Source organism: Patiria miniata, unplaced genomic scaffold (assembly GCF_015706575.1).
Source record: "Patiria miniata isolate m_02_andy unplaced genomic scaffold, ASM1570657v1 HiC_scaffold_9, whole genome shotgun sequence".
In the NCBI taxonomy this organism is placed as follows: Eukaryota; Metazoa; Echinodermata; class Asteroidea; order Valvatida; family Asterinidae; genus Patiria; species Patiria miniata.
The window spans coordinates 11,868,100-11,890,156 of NW_024037076.1; the positions used below are offsets into that span (position 1 = coordinate 11,868,100).

The window sequence follows — 22,057 nt, forward strand, 5'->3', positions numbered from 1 at the left end:
CAGGTTGGGAGTTTGAATCCAGCTACCAGCCAGGGATTTTGTCCATGGGCAAGATACTTTACCATTGTTTGCCTTGTGCATGGTATCATGCTTATTAAAGTAACAACTTCACTGAAGTTGCGATTGAGTTTCTTAATTAGTATCTTCATCATCATCATCTGGTCAAGGCAGCTGAAGCTTCATTTCAGATGCCACTGATGACTCCAGGCATGCAACTTGGAAGTAATCCAAAAAAGAGGAAACTCCAATCTGCACAAGACTTTGTACAGCGTTTTCCAATTTTTAATGGCACAAGTGTGAAATGGAAAAAAAAACAAGGAAATCAGCTGATCTGAAGAACATTTGCATGCCTGTGACTCCCTCTAAACTAGGGGCATTGCCAGGATTGTGGTGGGTTTTTTTGGTAGAGAAGAGCATAGCTCTGGGGGCTACACACACAATGACTAGCAGTTGAGATTCAGTTTCTGAATTAGTATCATCATCATCATCTGGTCAAGGCAGCTGAAGCTTAATTTCAGATGTCACTGATGACGCCCTCTACACTAGGGGCGTTGCCAGATTTGTTTTGTCGATAAGAGCATAGCTCTGGGGGCTAAACACTCAATAACTAGCAAGTCATGGCCTTTTAATGGCTACCAACCAGTGACGGAAGGCGTTGATGCAGCAACCACGTTACTCGGAGCGGAGGTACCCACGACGTTCTTAGCAAAGACTCTGAACTGGTAGGTCTGGCTCTCAGCCAGGCCGGAGACGGTGTGTTCCTGGGGGCTGGACGGGGAGCCGGCGAGGGCTGGAATGCTGTCCAGGAAGGTGGTCCATGCTGTGGAAACACTGAAATTACAAAGAAGCAAAAATAAAATAAGGCGCAACTCCAAGTTTTACTGTCCATGCTAACTTCAAGTCTCGTCCTAATATTTTTTCAAATTGCAGTTTTTTATAGCAATACTTTTAATGCTCTATCACCTTTGAATGAGACAAGCCAAAAAAAATTGGCCCAAGTTTAGCTACGGAATAAGTACTTACTTTGATTGTTTTTTCAGCCTGACAATAAAACAGTTCTTATAGGGTACCGTATATGCATGACTCATAAAAGAAGCAAGCATCGTACCTTAGTTTGTACTGCAGCTGATAGTGTGTGGTGTCTGTGACATCCCCAGTAGCTGACCAGTACACTGTGATGGAGTCCACGGATATGGCTGCTGCACTCAGTATAGTAGGTGTGCCGGGGATGCCTAGGATAACACAAAAACATCAATGGAACATTATAAAAAAGGCTCTATGCAGGAAACAAGAGCATGGAGACTGCCATGGAGCATCACATGCGCCTTTTTTTTTGTCTGTGCGTGCTTGACATCATTTTTCCGGCCTGCGAAGGGATGGAATGCCTGAATTTGTTTTTCCAAACCATGAAAAAGCCTGAATTCAGGCTACAACCTGAAAACTGGCATCCCTGAACTATAACTCGAGGTAGGCAGCTTCGCAGCCTGGCCCACTTCTTGGGGAGGCAACTCTGCCACTTCATCCTCTTCCCAGGTGAATGCCCGCTTCACAGGTGATCAACTCATAGTACAACTCGTACGCACACTCGTAAAACTTATGCGCTTTATGGGCTCCGTGCGCCAACAAAAGAGGGCGCATTTTGACTTTTGAGAGTCCCTTGGACGGGACACCGCATGTGCATACTGTACTGGTTTGCGCGCAAAGTACGCATGACTTATTTATCTTGAATGTGCACAAAGCTAAGCCATAGCATCTTCGCGCGTGAGCGTCAGGCGTCGTCGGCGTGGGAATACCGGTAAGTTCGGATTTAACTTGCGATGGTCTCCTAGACTAATCCTTGCCCCCAATAACTTTGGATCATTCGAAATACGCAGTGGATGGACTGGGAACCAGTCTAAGGTCTCCCCCAACTCTCCTTTTCTGGCCGTTGAAAGGGTACTTGTGCATGGAGCCCATGGTACACCAGTTCCAAGAAGTATTACTTGTTTGAAGCTTAGAAATAGCCATTTGTTTATTCGAGCCATCTTCCATGACTAAGTTCTACACTAATACAGAAAATGTGGGATTTGCGCATCTCACAAAATCATCATACTTCAATTATGGTATTGGTTCCCCATATAACTGAGCAAGCATGTGCTTTCAGATGTTTGCGTAGAGGGAAATGCACTGTCACACAATTCACATACAAACAACTACTCCTCATCACGATATCTCTGTGTACGTTGTATCTGACCCCAGCTGTCATTCACATTGTGGTGCCCCATCCATCTGGGTTGGGTCAGATTCAATCCGAGACTTCCGGTCTACGGACTGGAACCCATTCCAGTATCATGACAAGTGCTGTCAAGACGTCAATAAACCACACTAAACAAACCACTACCAAATGTCAGCGAAGACACTGTGACGTCCTGGAAAGCCATTCTTCAAAGAACGACCGCACAGAGAGAATTGGGTTACATGGGCAAAAGTCTTTAAAGTGGAACGACAGACTTTACAATCTTCTTAAAGGCATATAGGATCATTTGCATTTATCCCAAACGTAACCTACTGAATTACTATCAAAAAGCTTACTTGGACTAAAGATCGTACTGGTACTAAACACCCTGTGAAATTATTCTGACTGGCTTGCTATCATTTAGAAGAAATCAAGAAATGTAGGTGATTTCCAACGATAAGTCGATTGACTGATTTTGGGGGGGAAAAAGTGTTACTGACAAAATTGTGTTTCGTGATCAAAAGGTTATGCCTTTATAGTTTTATCACTGTTTTCTCGAAAGTGTAATATCCACTGAGCTGAACCTTCAAGAGGTTGGTTTTGAACTTTTCTCTGGATTTTGAGTGGTGTTATTATTGGAAATGAACAAAATGCATGAAAAGCAAACGATCCAGATGTTTCGAAGTATGTACTCCAAAACAGCTACAAAGGCACAAAAACACCCTTGAAAATAGCAAGTTGGACACTGAAAGTAAAATTCCTATAAAACACAAACGTTCATTTTCAAAGACTGCATTTAAATAGATTCTACCACAAGAGACCTTTAAGTACAGTCTTCAGGCAAACACAAGGGTCAGTAACATGGCTCTGTTTCCGTGAGTCCAGGTGTCCTGAATCAAGCGGCTTAAACAGAAGCAGATGACTACATACGTCATCAGGTGTAACCACAGACAAAGGAAAGGTATATAGGAATCTGTGGATAATAACGATCACCACATGCCCAATACTTAAAACTTCTCAGGGTATCATTGTGTCCTCTCATCAAAGGGCACCTTGCGAACTGAGTTCAGTAGTTTGTAAAAGAAAGACACACAGTCACAGATGAGATGAACTTTGTTGCGCCAATAAAACTGTTAAACCTGTCTAATACTGGACAACAGTCAAGGTTAAAGAGTCTCAAAGCCACAGAGTAGAGTTTGATTTGGGTTGGCTATCCTTAATGTCTGCAAGGTACCGGTACCTGCAAGGTACCGGTAAGGGCGGATCCAGAACCAAATTTTTTTTGGTGGGGAAGCCAAGAGGGCTTGGGTATATTGTTTTTTTTCGAAAAGGGGAAGGGAATTAAGTATAGAGTACTGTGCGCTATAAATATCCACGTTGCCATATTGAAACTAAAAGGTACATGTACGTGTAGCTGATTGCGTGCGAGGGAGATACGCAGCGTTTAAATTTATTTCCTGAAAATTGAAGACAAAAAGATGTCTTCACTCCTCCGATTTTAGAAAAATAAAATTGTTTGGGGGGGGGGGCACAACCCCTCATCCCCCCCCCCCTCCCCCATCCGCCGTAGCGTAACCTGGGGGGGGGGGGAGTGGAAGGTTGCAACGGGATAGAGATTTGGAAAGCAAAATCGGGATGTTGATAGAAGCAATTTCGGGACGGGGAAACTGGAAACAAAAATTCTCTGCAACTGTATTGATTGCCCTTTTTCACGAGTGCTATTTTTTAACAGGTTCCCCTTGGTTACATCCCGCAAATGTCGTTCCGTGTTGAAGAGTGCCACCTATTGTCCAAAAGTTTCCGGATAGAACAGCCATTTCCCCCCCCCCCCCCTCCCCTCCCCCCTCCCCAACACTTTTCAATTGACGAGGATGGGTGTCCGATGAAAGAACCCTGTCTACCTTTCAGCACGGCAGCCAGTGCCCTTTTCCTCCCACTGCAATGGGCAAACATGGTAATGCACCTGCCCCCTGGATCCTCCAATGGGTCACCTACAGCTCAGCACAAAAGATGGGTAGAAGGCACGTACCTGTACATGGATGCAGCCCCAAAGGCCCTTTGGCTTTCAAAGTGCATTTCAGTCAATTACACCACGACCTTTTCATTCATCAGGTACCTACCCCTCTGACCTGTTTGTGTCACAAGCAATTTTGATCACCGAACCCTAAATTTACAGTTTTGATTCGCGACATTACCAATGGAGGAACGATTAACGGAGGAAATACCTTCCTCCTGACTGCCCCCCCCCCCTTGCCCTGAAGAGGAAACCTGGGAAGCATTAGCAGATAGCGAGGGGGGCAGACCACAAATGGAAGATTCGTGCCAGATGAGAACGGTGGCTGTGTTAAGAATGGACAGGGGCAGGTCGGCGTTGAAAGAAGTGGGGGACATTTCTGGAAGAATAGACGGAAGAATCCTTTCAACATTTCACCTCGAAGACAATTTTTAGCCAATTGTCCAAAGACTGGGCTTTTTTTTAGAGAGCAAGAGAGACAGACAGAGTCACCCATTACAAGGCCCTGTTTAAAGGCCACTTAAGGTATAGGCCGGATCCAGAACACAATTTTTTTGAGGGGGAGCCAAAATAAATTTTTTTGTTTCCTGGAAAAAAGGTCCAAAAATTGTCCGCCCAAATATGAAATATGAAAAGCAAAGGGGGGCTATATATATTGCTTTTGTTGAGTATTGTGGGTGATGTACGCAGTGCTTGCCTTTTTTGCGACGTCAGTTAAAAAAGTCAAACAAAAGGTATTGACATTAGGCTTAAACTAGGACAGATCATAATCACAGATCGACAGATCGACATCATAATCATGGACATTCACAGATAGACATTTCAATACTGCAGTGTCCATGGTTGTCTTAAACTGCACAGATACCTTGGTATTAGTTGGTATGGTATGTGGAGGTGGAAAACTACATTGTCGAATTTTATTTATTAAAAGTTATGTAAAGCAAACAGTGAGAAACTCATGAAAAAAAAAACATAAATGCCAAGAATGTAATATTCAAGATAAATGTAACTATACATGCATGTCATTTCAGTAATTTTACTGATGAGAGTTAATTAATTTTGGTCCAGTTATTATGATGACACCATCATGATGTTTTTGGTCTTTTGAGTGTGGTTCAAATCCTCAAGGGAATCGTGGAGCTTATGTTCTTAGGCAAGGCACGTGACCACAATTTCCTCCTTTCAACCCATGGGACAGTGCTAGGGGTGACGCTGGCTATCACAGTCATAACCCACACAGAGCTGTGCTTCCCGTTCCGAGATATTTACCAATAACATCCAGCGCAACTCTTGTGCAAGGATACTCAAAACAAGCAATGAAAACCATAATCTATGACGTAAGTTAATGCCCGTCACATAATTCATTTTACCACTACTTATCAGCATCCTGTGTAACCCTGATAGAGAAAGCGAGAGTGAGAGTTGCGGGCGCAAAAGGCGGGGAAAAACAGCTGCGGTATCGCAGTCCTGCAGCTTGCCGCCCGCCCAATAAAAGCCACGTGTTGTTTCCAAAAGTCAGCAACCGGAGTCCGTGGGGTGGACCCTTGGGGTTTTCCCCCCTGGCTTTTGCAGATATTTCTTGGCTCCTTTTCCCCCTCTGCCCTACTGATTAATGTTCTCACATCGCACTCCCGATAGGAGGGGGGTCTACACCCAATATCGCTCCCCTGAGTCTTAGCAATGTACTTTATACAATGACCGCTGGGTAACAAAGAACAAGCATCGGAATAAGTGAATATTTGTGACATATTCCACACAAAAAAGGATTTTAAAGGGAATATACAACATTTGCAAACATCGAAAAATAAAACTACCAAGTTTTTGCGAAATACCTTAATAGGATGTTGGTAAATGACAGTCTAAAGCATCCTGTAAAATTATGGCACCTGGTATACTGTCATTTTCAAGAAAATTGGTATTTTTGTATCAATTTCCAACGCTGATCGGCCGATCAGCGTTGGAAACAACTGGCTTTTTTTCAAATACTGGCCACAATTGACCATTGCACTTGTTTGCAATCGATTACAAACCTATGAACGGGTACGGGCCAGCTAGACTGGTTCCCTGACCTTACAATTCCCCAATGTATGTAAACTGCTCTGTTTCTTCTTATATGGAGTCAGGGAACCAGACTACAGGAAAATGATCGTTTTTCTTGGTTTTTATAGCATTTTTGAACCCAAAACCTCCAAAAAGTCAGTGTAACTATATTTGCTTCATATTTCCAACCCCCCAATTCCATCCATTTCTGAAAATTACAGCAAAAGCAAATGATGTATATTCCCTTTAAGTTGTGCTGTGCATTATCGTGTAATACCTGTATCACACTCGATTCATTCATGCGTGCACATTCCAAGGCTGTACAGCAACCTGTTTCTACAGACGCTACCCCCTGTGAATGTACATGTGTATTATGAAACTAAAATAGAAAACATTTGATTTCTATAAATTCCTACTGGCACAAAACCCAACGTTGAGAGGGCGAAAAAATTTGTCAAAATATGATTTTCATTTTTTTGTTATAAATCATACTAAATACCTAAAGTTTTAGGGTTCATTCACAAGAATGTTGATTTCGATGAATAAAGTAGGAAAAAACTACAATTTTGGGTGCATCGTGCCCAAATTTAGAACAGAGCCAGTTATTTCAAAGCCAGTTTTCTCAGTTGTGTAATTCAAACTCCAAGGAAGTAATCAATATGCAAATATGTCATATCTCTAGAAGGAGAGGGGCTATGGAGCTCTATTATATACCAAATGAAAGCTTACATTGTGGGCTTTCCAAGCATGTATATTACTCAATTTCATAATACCCTTTTTGGTGGAGCAGGTCACATTTATTCAATTTGAGTTAAACTTGTAAGTGTAGCCCAGGTATCCTGACAAGCACATAGGATCATCTGCTGTTTATGCATTTTAAATTTTTTATTTGAAGCAAGAAAAATTGCTCGAAATCTAAAAAAGGGTGCATAAAAACCAACTTGTTGAACTTTCAGCTCAGTGGATACTATGCATTTCGAGAAAACAGAGAAAACGTATGTACAAATTTGGGGTATGATAACTGGATTCCGTTGCCAAGGCACGTAAAAAACTGTGCCCGCGGGAACATTTCCTTGAACCACCTTCCATGATTGTTTTCTTCCGAGTGACACCATTTCATGCGGACTAATTTCCCAGGGTGTTAGGTACCAGTACTATCTTCGCTTTGGAGCATGGATTTTCTAATTAAATCGGTAGGGTACATGTCCCTTTTCCGAGTAATTGCAAAATGTCCCTACGTGCCTATAAAAACCTGACAGTGATAAATGGCCGGAACCAGACATGACAGTCCTTTTGATGAATTTCAAGAACTGATCCAGAGATACAACATTTTCATGTGTTTTGATCAAAACTTAGGGGGAAAAGAGGGAGTTCAATGTGATGTGAAAGTGTCAATTTGCTGAAAGGAAGGAAGTACCAATCATGCGGAAGTGGGGAGTGGGAGGGTGTGATTTTTCAGAGTGAGGGAAGAAGTGGGACGGCGCAAGCACAGGGTCACAGTGCCCAGTTATCCTCATGGACTCCTTGATGCAAACTTGACGAGAACCTACGCGTCCAAATTGGGTTTCCAAAGCTACGGCTAAGTCGTTAGTCTATTTTTGATGGCATGGGTGGTGCAGTGCATAAAGTGCTGCACTCTCACCGCTGTTGGCCTGGGTTTGATTCCCGGCTTGGGTCATCATGTGAGGAGAGTTGTTCGTTGATTCTCTCCTGTGCCACAGGGTTTTTCTCCAGGTTTTCCATTTTTTTTTTCCTCCACAAAAATAAACACTTAGTTTTCCATTTTTTTTTCCTCCGCAAAAATAAAAAACTTTCGACTGCTTGGAGTCTATGCGAGGGACACGGCAGACAGGGCCAAGTGGAGGAGAGCAATAGGGAGAAGGCAGGCCAACCCAGAACAGACTAGACAACGGACTTAACCGTCGATGATGATGATGAGGATGATGATCTTGCTGTTCTATAGCATGTATAGGGTAAAGTATGAGTCATATGGCCGCTGCCTACTGGTGCCTTTACATGACAGGTGAAAAAAAAGGAAAAATAAACCCCCCCCCCAAAAAAAAAAATTACAAAGGGACACCACTTACCGAGTACTGAGACATGAAAGCTCTCCCTTGTGTTTCCGACATCATTGGCAGCCACACAACTGTAATCACCTGAAAATTGGATTTAAAAAAAGGACAAAATTTGTTTTGTAAATATGCATGTATAGCACGCTCGGTCGGTGCTGTAGTGGAGTGCATCACAGGTCCTGACAAGTCCATCACAAGTCCTGACTAGTCCATCACAAGTCTTCTAGTCTCAAGTCCAGTTTAAAGAATATTGAAATGTCCTTTGACAAAGGATTTCATTCATCACTGTTCATTCCGTGTTACTTGTGATTGCCTTTCACCAGTTACTGGCGAAGGACTTGTGATTTGCTTTGGCCGGACTGGTGATGGACTCAACTACAACTCAGGAATTGAAACAATTTAGGCTGATTGGGCAGATACAAACTAACAAAAGACGGCTGAGCATAACTCTTGGAATGAAACAGTCTTTCTCTGTCTGTTTGTATTAAAACAGAAATTAACTAAACATCTCTGTTAATACGGCCCATCAGGCCGGCATTTAACTCTGATTTCCTTGGCATGAAACGACTGATAATATTTCTACTCCCCCTGGATGGGATGCCAGTCCATTGCAGGTTACTCCCCAGCTCATGCCGGTACTCATTTATACTCCTGGGTGGAGAAAGGCAAGTGGGGGTGAAGTGGCTTGCCCAAGGACACAACACATGGACATTTCACCAGGATTCGAACCCCAGACCTTCTGATCACGAGTCACAAACCCTAACCACATGGCGACACTTCCCCAGCTTAACCCTTTTCAAATTTTGACAAACTTGTTTCAGTCGAAACTTTTTCTGCAATAGATGCAGTGCAGTGATTACTTTAATCATAGAACACCATGCCTCTACAAAGTTGTTGGTGCACGTTTACAAGTTTAACTCCCTGAAACTACAGCGCTTTTGCTGACCCGAGAGTTTACTCAAGGTTATTGAATCTTAAAACTCGTTCCCCAGTCAGGAAACAGCTGTGCAGGAACCACCCATGAGGCGTGACTTCAAAGCCTTGAAGCTAATTACAACACGCAGAAGCACCTCCCCTCAAAAACTACCTGCACAGAAATTTGTTGGAAACACAATCCAAATGTAGGACAAACTTGTACTCCAACATCCAGCATTACCAGAGGGGAACCATCTTATTTTGTTCAAAAGTCCTTCGAGAATTAGATATAAAAAGAGTGAGTATTTTTTTTAAATTCCTTTATAGTCTGGAGTGGCTGTTGCCGTAGGGTTATGTAAAGCAGACTTTTCAATTTGACATTTGAAAAGCAAATTGTACATGTAGCAGCTGGAACTGTAAAATAAATATTGCAGGTGTTGTAAAGGTAAGCCTACTTGAAATTTGGCAGACTTTTTGTGAAGTTGTTGTCAGTCGTGTACTCCAATCAAGAAGGTACATTATACGTGTACATGTATGTTTCCAACAATGACTACGCCGTGTATTTGCCGGACAAATTTAGCGACACTTGAAAATGACTGCTTCCCCTCAACTACAATGTAGTAACCAAGCAACAAAACATCTTCTTTAATATAATACTAGTAAAGTCGAAAGATACTGTTCTTATGGACGAACGTTTGTTTCACAAACCTTCAGATACAGATAAAGCAGGCAATAAAAACTTCTTGACGACTCAGGTGCATTTGAAATAACGAAATGGCTATTTTTACTGAAGCCGTAAATGCATTTTTCAACTGAGAGTTATGGAATTGCAACATAATATTGCAAATCTATGAATTCAAATCAATTTTTTTTCAGTTTCCCAAAATATGCATTTTCTTACTTTTACTGTTTTAATCAAATCCTATTTTTTAGTGAAGTAGACCAATTTTCCTTTCCGAATCATGGCTCAGAAGGATTTTATTATTTTTTTTAAAGGGAAGTAAAGTCTGAGACTATTCGGTTGACGACCGGCGACACATACGCACAACCATCAACTTCCGTGAAAAGTTCAAGTTTGAATGTCCTCCAGTTGCTGCCTAAAAGCAGACGCATAATCTATTTCATGGTTGCACATTTGACATTTCTCATCATTCATCATGTTTCTTAAAAAATGAGGAAATAATCTAGATATGCTAAGTCATAGGAACTGCGAGTGCATTCCAAGATAGTGGAAGAATTTAACAACCCTGACGGCTCATGATTAATTGTGTTAGTTTATTTTAATCCAAACCTTATGTCATTTTATGTCGGTCTCGCAATGTAATTCTTAGCATGTGCCACAGATGTCGACAATCGATCATTGTCAATTTCACTGGCTGCACATCAATCAATCAATCACAAATATATAGAAGTTGGGGACGGTTTTGTTACATTCGGACATATTTTTTTAGAATAAATACAGGACTAAAGGAAGGGCTGTGCATCGGAACTGCGTACCCGAGTATCCGACCGCTGATGCCAGGAACCGGTTCCAGATTTACGGCTTGGGTACCCGTAACCAACTGTACTTTATTTAAGTAATTTCTCAGACAATGAAAAAGAAAGGTTTTGAATGTCATTTGTGGGGGTTATTTTTAAAAGTGAAAACCAGGCTACATGGAAAAACAAAACAGATGACACTTTTATGACGCTCGCGAAAGTTGCAGTTTTCACCATAAAGCTGTAAAGCTCACAGTACAGTACACACATGAATTGCTGCACTGACGCACCGATGTGGTAGTGCTATCGTGCGGACCTTTTATGGACAATCTGAACATAAACTTCCAAGATTTGAATTTTGGGGTTGCGTTTCTTTAACAGGTACCCGGGTACCCGTGTTTTTTTCAATCGGGTACCGGGTTCCTGTACTACCAATCAATGCACACCCTTACCTAAGGAGCTATTAACTATTCTTCAAATTATATGTCTAAAATACATGTTTGGAATGGTCTGTAATGTTCTCAGCTAATTACTTGGGGGCAACTGGTGCAACTTTGTTTTAATATACTCAAGATATAATGTTGTATGGCCATGTTACCGGTACATCGCTCACCCGTTTTCTTAAAAATATCATGCTGCAAAAACATCCCAAGGTTCTGACACTTTCTTAAAACAACTCGAACAGCCACATCCAAAATTAACAAATAATGATTTAGTTACACTGAGAGACCCTGTATACCTAATCTCAAAATGTGTTAAAATCTTACAAGCAAGTCCCAACTTATTTTGAAAAAAAAATGTTTTGAGACACACATATAAATCATCATATCAGATGTTGTGATAGGAAACCCATATGTGCGTTGTCAACTTACACAGTCCTTCTTTTTGAATGAGTAATCGCAAATGCTTGGACGATTTGGATTATTTATTACTCCCAATGTGCAGGGGTTGGGCTAAAATACTCCTTTTGTGACACACAACTTGGGGATTAAAAAAAAAGGAAAAAATAAATCACGTCCCGCCAAATTGTAACATGTAACATCTTGTAACCAACCGGCAAGAGCTTTAAATCATCATGAACACTGAGCAGAAGCCATACTGCCAAAGTTTATCTTTTGACACAGACCATCTTCAGCAACAGATAACTACATGAAGTATATATCCGAAACGCGCTTCATCTTTTTCATACAAATATTTTAGAAATATGAAAAAATTGCACGGTTATGAAAACTTATAGAACATACACAGAATAACAGCAGTGTTGAACTATATGTGACCCGCTCCAGGAAAAGGTGATATAAGTCGCTCTGTGCCTTTTCGTGTAATGGCCCGCGGAATATTGAGAGGGTGAAATTTTCTGTCAAAATCCAAATTCCTTTTTTTGTCTTGAATGACATCTTTGATACCTAAAGTTTAAGGATTCACTCACAGAAATGTTGATTTCGATGAATAAAGGGGAAAAAATAACCTTATTTTGTGTGCATTTTCTCTTTATTTTACATCCAAAACCTATAATTTTAATCAATATGCAAATTAGCCAAAAGATAGTAGTCTGGTTTCAAAAAGTCTCTTTTTTCCAAAAATCATTAAAAATAATCACTGTAGAATCAATATCCAAAGTTTAAAAGTGATAGTAAAACAGGAACAGGTTTGTTGCTAAGATATTAAAAGTGAGTTTTTCTTGCCCAAATCTACAACAGAGCCAGCTATTTCAAAGCCTGTTTTCTCAGTTGTGTAATATGAACTTCATGGAACTAATTAATATGCAAATTCGTCACATTTCGAAACAAGAAGGGCTATAAAGCTGTGTCATACCAAATGAAAGCTTACATTGTGGGCTTTCCAGTCGTGTATATAACTTGAAATTTATTTTTTACAACTTATATCACCTTTTCCTGGAGTGGGTCACATATAACAGCCACCGAAACAGATTTTTGATGAATGGGAGGTTTGCAGTAACACCATGTGAATGATATCTCTCAGAGAGTTGTGTGTTCCGGTATATATTTTTTCCTGTTTCTACCCTACAAATTAAAACAAAATTTACGTTTCCGTTTTGCCAAGAGAGGGCAGTCAGGGCAAATGGTCAGGGCAGTACGCTTCATCTCCACACGTGACTTAATCCGAAGTTTCAGAATCACTTAGAAGGTATTACTTTCTCAACAAAATGGAATCACTCTTAAACTTTGGCCGGAGATTATAGAAATGATGTTCTTGGAGCAAAAGTAAGTAATGCAATTTGGGCCACAGTCCCTTAAAGGGAATGCACAACATTGGCTTTTGCTGCAATTTTCAGAAATAAGTGCATTTGGAGGATTTATATGTTTCAGCAAATATTGTTAAACTGACTTGTTTTACGTTTTTGGCTTGTAGATGCTGGAAAAACCAAGAAAACCAATGATATTCTTGTAGTCTGGTTCCATGACCCCACTTAGATGAAATGGAGCAATTTATAGACTTTGGGGAATTGTACGGTCAGAGTATCAATTTAGCTGGCTTGTACCCGTTCACAGGTGAGTAACAATTGCAAAGAAAATGTGGAATAACTAAATATACGAAATACGGAGTAGTTTTTGAAAATAGCTAGTTTTCTCCAGCGCTGGTCGGCCGAAAATGTCAGCACACCAGGAGCCACAATTTTACAGGATGCTTTAGACTGTCATTCCCTTACAATCCAGTAAGGTATTTCGTGATAATTGGATCCTTTCGTTTTTTGATGTTTGCAAATGTTGTGTCTTCCCTTTAAAGTTTGAAACCTACATATGTATAATCTAATGGAGAAAAGTCAAAATTTCGAAAACCCAGAAAAATTGGCAACTTTTGCCAATTCCAGCAGCTTCATCAGCCCATGGCATTTTTGGGTTAATGAAACGACAAAAACATTTGTCGATTCTAGTGTAGTAAGTACCGGTAGATGCACATGATGGAGGCCATTACACTGTCATGAAACGATAGAGAATCATAAGCCATGTCTGAATTAGTCGTAGTCTAAGCCAAGAGTTTGGACAGTTTTATATACCTTGATCATCCTTCGCAACAGAGGCAATCGTCAGGACATTCGGCGAGGTGAAGCTGACTCTGTCTGAGGCAATGACGACATCCTGGCCCTTCAGCCAGGTGATGCTAGGCTCAGGGAAGGCACTGGTGATGCAGTGAACGCTTAATGATCTGCCCACATTGACAGTGAGGTCATCAATGGGTGTGATGTCTGGAGCAACTACAAGGTGGTGGAAAGAAGACACATATTATTATAATAAGGGAATAAATGTGTGCTTTGGAGGTGTTAAACACCACATTTATAACTGTTTGGAGTCTGGAAAGGGCAATTATCAGCATTCCAGACTTGCCAATAAGACGTAAACGACTCCTTTTATGGAGATTGGCGCCGTTGTGCGTACTGCGCGATGACGCACAGATGCAGCTGTGGCGAGTGTGTTGTGTATGTAGCGCCATGGTATTTAGGACTATGAAATACTGACTCACTGGTAGTACTGTGCATGCCCACGTGAGGATTGTTGAGTTCAACCAATAAAACGGTAAAGGCACTGGATTTCATAGTAGTCTAAATTTCAGGTGACACTGGAAAAGTGTTTAAGACCAGCCAGCCATGTCTTTATCATCCGTTTAAGACCAGCCATGTGACAGGCTCTCGACCAATTGGCATGGGTAAACTGTCTTCGGTATTTATGAAAACTAATTATAAAAATAATTTGGGGGCTGATCGTCCTTATTGGCAGCAACAGTTGAATTGTGAAGGAAGCAGCTACAATATGGTCAAACAAAAGGTGCCTTATTGATTTTTGCAGAGGGAGGAAAACCGGATATCTGGGGAAAAAAATTGTGGCACAGGAGAGAATCAACGAAAAACTCAAGGAATCAACAAATTTATCAGGTCAGGGAACCAGACCGTCGACTGCTGTAACGACAGCCACAGCGTTATTATAAAAGACCTGGGAGTTACATTTTAGTACAAAATGCAGATTACCTCTGACTTGCAAGTAAGCCTCGGTCTCCGCCTGCCCCTGCCTGTTCTGGGCCCGGCAGGTCATCTTCCCCTTGGTCACCCCGCTGGCCGAACTGATGGTCAGCACCTGGCCCTGGTTGGAGATACTGCCCCAGCTGGGCACCGGACCGTCGTTGAAGAACCAGACCAGCTCGGGCCGGGGCTCGCCGGCAGCCTGGCAGGTGAAGTAGACCACGGCTTCTTGGTTGACGGTTTGGTTGGTGAGCGGGGTGGTGATAACAGGTGGAGCTGTGAATTATTTGTAAAAATATTAAAACGGATTACTCTCATTACCCACTTACATTTTAAGTTTTTAAACTACCTGTTGAAGTGTGAGAATTTACCGAAGCATCATTTGCCAATAGAAGGTTACAACGTCAGGATGCCTTCCGTAAACAAACTCTGATTTGTACCCAAACCAGAATAGACCATTATCATGTTGCAGCCGTCTTGATTTTTTTCCATTCAAATCAACGTAACCAAAGCGTAGCTGGAAGGAAAAGTAGTCTGGTTCCTCTTTGCACTAAAAGCATTATGATTCAGTACTGTTATTGGATACAGGGAACATGACTCACCCCGTAGAGAAAAAAACCCAATGTAATCAAACCTATGTAGTTTGTTCCCTTTGTATTATCCCTATCTGCCAAACCGTGATTTAGCACTGTGGCAGCAATGTATAGCAGTTTCCATGATGGAATTGATGTCAGCTCGTTTTGCCAAAATGCAGTTGCATATAGGGTTTTGTTTCACATTCAGAACACATTATTATCCTTTTGACAAACTTGACTGCCGTCCACTCCTTGGTGTTGACAAGGGAAGCAGAACGAAGAGAATACCATTTCTTGTTTTGACCAAACACATGCAACTAGAATCAACTCATTTCATTCTTTAAGAGAGTTGATGAAACAAGGTCAAGTGAATCAATCAGTAACGATCCAACCTCTACAAATTACCACAGGATTACAGGATTACCCTGATCAATCTTATCATCTGGTCATCTTTCCCTGGAGAGAACGAGAGTTAGATCAAATGACCAATCCAAACAAAATGACTAAGTTTGTACTATTGAAGGTAAATGGACACCATTTTGTAAACACTCAAAAAGCGAAACTACCAAACTGTTATGGAATACCCTACTTGATTTTACGTGTAGTGGGCAGTTCCATGGTTAGTAACATTACATTTTTTGCAAGTTACCATATATCTTATTTGACTCATACGGTACATCAAGATGTATGTGTTTCAAGTCCTAGTTATGTTACCATGAGTACATCCTACCTAGGTCTATTGTACAATCAAGAATAAAACTATTTCAACATACACTGGAGTTGTGATGTTTACTTTAAAGCTATAGTCCATCATTTGCAGCCATCCGAAAAAGTAACTGGCGTATTATTGTTGAAAAACATACTTGGTTGAAAGATAGTAAGTGGACTAAACTCCCTGTGAAATTAATCTTTCTGGCAAGCTATCATTTTGAAGTAATCAACGAAAGAAGGCCTTTCCAACGGTGCATCTTAAGACGCACCGTAGGAAAATTTAAATTAGAAGTTCGTTTTGTTATTCGGTGCAGCGCGCGTAAGCATTGGCACAACGCACAGGCTCACTCAGTTGCTATAATTCGTCGGATCAGTGCGCGACATCGCGTATAGCTGCAATTCAAAACAATTCAAAACCTGATTCAGCAACTTTTGATTTGAAATTGAGATCCTAGAATGCTATTTTTCTCGGAATATATAGCTGAAGCTGAGCTAAAACTTCATCAGGTTAGTTGTTCAGTATCCTTCATTAGATTTTGAACACTTTTGTTGCTTCAAACGAACAAAATGCACAAATTACAAATGATGGACTATATCTTTAAATGTCAGTAAGTAACAGTAAATGTCAGTCAGTAAGTTATAACACCTGGACATGGATAAAAAAGTAATGTCTTTGCTTAAAAAGTTTCCTCAAATGGGATATACCTGAAACAAAGTGTCATATTTACATTACTATTTGCTTGATGGGAAACGTTTTGGCAGGTAATTGTTTACAACCAGTCTCTTTCTTTTGAAACAAATAAAATGTGGTTAGTTTCATTATGGTTAGTAACGTTACAGTTTGTCCGCCCATCTTTGGTACCAGTTTAAACATATAAGGAACTAATAATCAAACAAAAAGGTCCTTTGGCATAGAATGTTAACCTTTTCCTATACCTTCAAAACAAACACTCACACTAACACTCAAGTTTTGCATGTTAAAACACGGTGCCAAAATGAGTACCAAAAAGCTACGATTTTAGCCCCAAAATATGAGTTTTTTTACCCAAACTCACTACATTCCATCTCACTGTCACAACACTCAAATGAAAGATCTTGTTGTCCTCTTTAATTTGATACCACTCTTGTGATGCTTGTAGTTCTCAAGATATAACAAATTTCAATTTTTTGAATTTGTCCACTTCTTCATGGAACAGCCTGTAAGTACATTGTAGATAATAGGATCAATCTTCCATTGAAATCGTTGCCCCAAGTATGCTGTCATTTTCAAGAAAAGTGGAATTACCATCATTTTCTCGTGATGGTTAGGACCAGACCATCGCGAGGACAAAATGGCCTTTTTAATACTGCGTTGACTGCAACGCCTCATTCAACTGCTCTCCCCATCCCCTGGAAAATCATTAACTTAAAAACATCCCAGCCACATCCCCCACCCCCACATTTGAAAATCTTGGACTCATTACTGAAAGTACCGATATGACTTTTATTGGGGTGGCCTTTTCATCGAGACTTGCATTTGTCTGGGTCAAAATACACATTAAAAAAAAAAACCAGGTTAGCGTGTGATTGTGTTGTTTTTTAATCTTAAGTTACTGCCAGAAATCAAGCAGTTCCTGAAATACATACAGAATAAGTTCCTGACTCACGACAGAAATTAGGCAAGCGTATCCGTAAGAAACCTGTCCTAACATTTAGATTCAGAGAAATTGGAGAGCCTAGAGTTCCTGGTAGAAAGTATCCCAAAGGTTAAACATGGGATAAGCTTTCAGTTTTTAAGCATATTTTTTTCATTGAACTTCTAAGACCGAGAGATTAAACAAATTCAATCTCCTCCTTGGACTAATCTTAAAACAACAGATCTGTCGGCACCTAATCACTAACCGACCAAGCTTGTCAACATCAATGCGTTTCCATTGGTTGATTTGTACACATGTTGTGCCACTCGTAAGAAAAAATACACACAATTCATCATACATGAGAATTAAGACTCTGGCCTGCGGGTGCTTTTGCGGTTTATGGGTAAAAGTGCTATTTGGCTGTGGTGCAGTCTTTTGAGGAGTGGGCAGTAATGTGTGTGTAGTAAATATAGTGAGTGTCATGTGATGACGTAATCTCCATGAATGTTACAGGACAAGGCAAGCCCGCTAAAGCTATTGCCAGAGTGCACAACATTCTATTCAATTGATTCAGACTGACTTTTCACTGGAAGTCTTTTCATGCATCAGTCTAAACAATGGGCTGATTTAGCCATTCACCGACGTTACTGGGTAAACATGATAGCCCTTATGGAGAAGTAAGCTTGTCGCAAGGTTGTATTAATGATTGCACGGGTACAGCTTATGTAAGCCTGAGCCAAGCTTGCACATGTACTTGCGAGCTTGCGGCAAGCTTGTGCATAGATATACTTGGGAGCTTCTGCCAAGCTTGCGCATGCACTTGCAAGCTTGCAGCAAGCTTGCGCATGGATATACTTGGGAGCTTCTGCCAAGCTTGCACATGTACTTGCGAGCTTGTGGCAAGCTTGCGCATAGATATACATGGGAGCTTCTGCCAAGCTTGCGCATGTACTTGCGAGCTTGCGGCCAGCTTGAGCATGGATATACTTGGGAGCTTCTGCCAAGCTTGCACATGTACTTGCGAGCTTGCGGCCAGCTTGCGCATAGATATACTTGGGAGCTTCTGCCAAGCTTGCACATGTACTTGCGAGCTTGGGGCCAGCTTGAGCATGGATATACTTGGGAGCTTCTGCCAAGCTTGCGCATGCACTTGCAAGCTTGCAGCAAGCTTGCGCATGGATATACTTGGGAGCTTCTGCCAAGCTTGCACATGTACTTGCGAGCTTGCGGCCAGCTTGCGCATAGATATACTTGGGAGCTTCTGCCAAGCTTGCACATGTACTTGCGAGCTTGCGGCAAGCTTGCGCATAGATATACTTGGGAGCTTCTGCCAAGCTTGCACATGTACTTGCGAGCTTGCGGCAAGCTTGCGCATAGATATACATGGGAGCTTCTGCCAAGCTTGCGCATGTACTTGCGAGCTTGTGTGGCAAGCCTGCGTCTGTACTTGCAAGCTTGTGGCAAGCTAGTGCACATGTATTTGCAAGCCTGCGACAAGCTTGCGCCTGTATTTGCAAGCCTGCGACAAGCTTGCCCACGTACTTGCAAGCTTGCGACAAGCTTGTACATGTACATGTGACGACATAATTGATTGCAAGCTTACAGAAAGCTTGCGCATGTATACTTGCAAGCCTTAAGCATGCATGCAGGCTAGCACTTCCCTACTCGCAAGCAACAGTCAGTCAGTCAGTCAGACGGTCATTCAGTGAGACTGTCATTCAGCCAAGTACAAAGAGGATTATAGGTTGGCCCTCTGGGACCAGTAAAAAGAAGTATTGTGGTGAGGAAAACAAACACCAGCTGAATCATGCAAATTATCACAGCAGTGTTGTTTTACTGCCAATTGCTATCACATAGTAAACATTACGGATGCAAACCAACCGCAAGGTTCTCATGGAAGTCTTAAATAAAATTCCATGACTGTCCATGACCAATTCCTGTGCCGTTTTGGCATCTTGTGAGGCTGTTGCTCTGGAGGCAAGGGACGCTACTTCCGTTCTGCATTCCGGTTTGACACAGACCACTGAGCACCACAAAAGCGTCACAATGATGCACAAAACATGCGACAAGTATAGAGCATACATGAATAAAGAGGAAGTATAGTAAACGGGAATGCAAACTGGAAGACTGCCATCTCCACACACTACACATCATCAAGGAAGCATTTCTTCACCCAGAGAGTTGTAGATATGTGGAATGGGCTTCCAGAAGAGGTGGTAAATGCAAAGACAACCAACCAGTTTAAAGGCAAGATCGACAAATACTGGAAAGAAAATGGATATGGGGTACTAAAAGGCTTAAACCTATAAATTACACCCATCAATCCTAAGTGTAAGTGTAAGTGTGTGTATGGGTTGTTTAGGATTTCAGATTTTTCCACGACTGTTTTTCTTGAAATGTCAACTTTCCACGACGACTCTTAACATAACAACAGTCCATGACTTTTCCCGTGACTTTCCATGCTTGCTTGATATTCAAGGATTTTCCAGGATTTTTCCATGACTGTGGGAACCCTGAACAGGCAAGTTTGATATTGAGCTATTTATTTCTTTGCCAGTTCCTTTTTTTTGTGTTTAAACCGAAGTCACCCCTTAAAAGGCATTGAAAAAAGCGCACTTAGGGCTACACAAAGAGGGGAAGAAAACAAGAGAGCTCAGAAAAATAGTGGGTGTTGAAATGCAGCCTTACGACAGGGATGTTGATACCACATACATGAAATTTCTCCCCTTGCCCTTAAGCAACTTGAAATCCCAATGTCTTTAGACAGACACTATAGTCTGTGCATGCCAGAAAATGTCTTGTGTGGGCCAACACTATATACGCTGTAGGAAATGAAACTAGACGTTGAATGGAAACAGACCAGAACCGCCAACATGCAGGAAGACCAGACAAATTGCATTTTATTGAAACTACTGTGACATTCCGAGGTCTGAGAATGACTAATACAAACGCATGTAGTCACATCTTTGTTTTTGTTTGATAATGCTCTGTTTTGTTGTTCGGCGCTCTCACAGAGGGCGCAATGTACCTGTAACACAAGGTCATGCCTGCAAGTGGCACATGTAATTTTTTGCAATAAAAGTAAGTTTTCCTCAGTCAAGGGGAAAAAAAAGACAAGGAAAATTCCAACGTTTAAAGTGGGAGAAAAGCCCAAACTTTCAGTGGATGCCCAAGAATCCAATGCTGGCAGACATGCATTGTAGAAGGTAGGATGAGTATAACAGTGAGTAGAACCAACTGACAGAACATAAGGGTGCACCCTAGTATAATAAAATTCCCACAGACACCAGTGATAAATCCCCATACTTCAAAATTCTTTCTAAAATACTCAGAACTCTCACAGGCATTCATCAAGCTGCACAGAAAAAATGATGATCAACATGTCATCTTTCATTTTCTTTCTAATTTTTGGTGGGTTGACCATCGACTTTTTGGAAAAATTCTCACCAAAAGAAGACCACCCCTATCACGAATGATGTTTCCAAAACTGGAAAAGTACCCCTTTTGAAAAAGGATCCCTCCACAATATGGCTAAATAGCGCCACTTTCGGACACAATTGCATCCAAAATGCTCAGAATTGGAAGCACCAAGTCCAGCAGTGCCATATATGTCTCCAATTCCCCCAATTTCATGGCTCTCAGAACTCCCTAATACAGAAGGATATAAATGTATAACCTTTAGTCATGAGCTCGGCGGACTGATTTTTGGCCTATACTGGGGTGTTCCCTTTCGTGCTTCTGTGTCTTATGGACTCTTGTGCATGAACAAGAGATGGTGTTTTCTGACCACTTGTGAAAGCTCCAGTGGGAGAGACAAACCGCATATGCGTAATGGTTCATTGCGCATATGGTGTGAAATACGCACAACTTTTATCTATTCTGAATCTGCACAAACCGGTGGTGTCTTTGCATGCACAATCAGGCACTGTTAGCAATGCATTTGAATGCCCCTCCCAACATCCCCCAACTCTCCCTTGGTAAACTGTTGAGGGGGGTACTTGTGCACAGAGTCCAAACCAAATAGCCTCTTTTCAAGCAAAGTTCTGTGTTGAAAACTAACTCAACTGTAGAGAAAGCAAACTGATATCTTGGCAGATTACTAATTTTAGAAGACCAGTTTTCAAAAAACTTTCAGAGTTTTGGCAAATTTTACTGGAAAACAGCTTTTGTTGAAGGTATATAGGTTCATTTGCATTTATCCCAAGAGTAACCGACCAAATTATTATCAACAGCTTACTTGGATTAAAGATCATACTGGTACTAAACACCCAGTGAAATTATTCTGTCTGGCTTGCTGTCACTTTATAGGAGAAATCAAGAAATGTAGGGGATTTTCAAAAATAGTCAATTGACTGATTTCTTTAAAATAAAGGGTGCTGTGGACGAAATTGTGAACAAAAGCTTGTGCATGGTTTTCCAGTGTTTTCTTGCAAAAGTATAATAT

The 22,057-nt window shown here is 41.2% G+C and overlaps 1 protein-coding gene across 1 annotated transcript in view; it reads right to left on the reverse strand.

Moving 5' to 3' along the window:
• Nucleotides 1–22,057, reverse strand: part of LOC119721074 (protein sidekick-1-like) — a 168,815-nt gene that overhangs the window by 74,850 nt on the left and 71,908 nt on the right. Inside the window, exons 12-16 of the mRNA XM_038190960.1 lie at nucleotides 14,721–14,987; nucleotides 13,755–13,952; nucleotides 8,357–8,425; nucleotides 1,109–1,232; nucleotides 641–831 (exon numbers count right to left, since the gene is read on the reverse strand). Coding sequence (XP_038046888.1) covers nucleotides 641–831; nucleotides 1,109–1,232; nucleotides 8,357–8,425; nucleotides 13,755–13,952; nucleotides 14,721–14,987 — 849 coding nt within the window. The remainder of the gene's footprint in view (nucleotides 1–640; nucleotides 832–1,108; nucleotides 1,233–8,356; nucleotides 8,426–13,754; nucleotides 13,953–14,720; nucleotides 14,988–22,057) is intronic.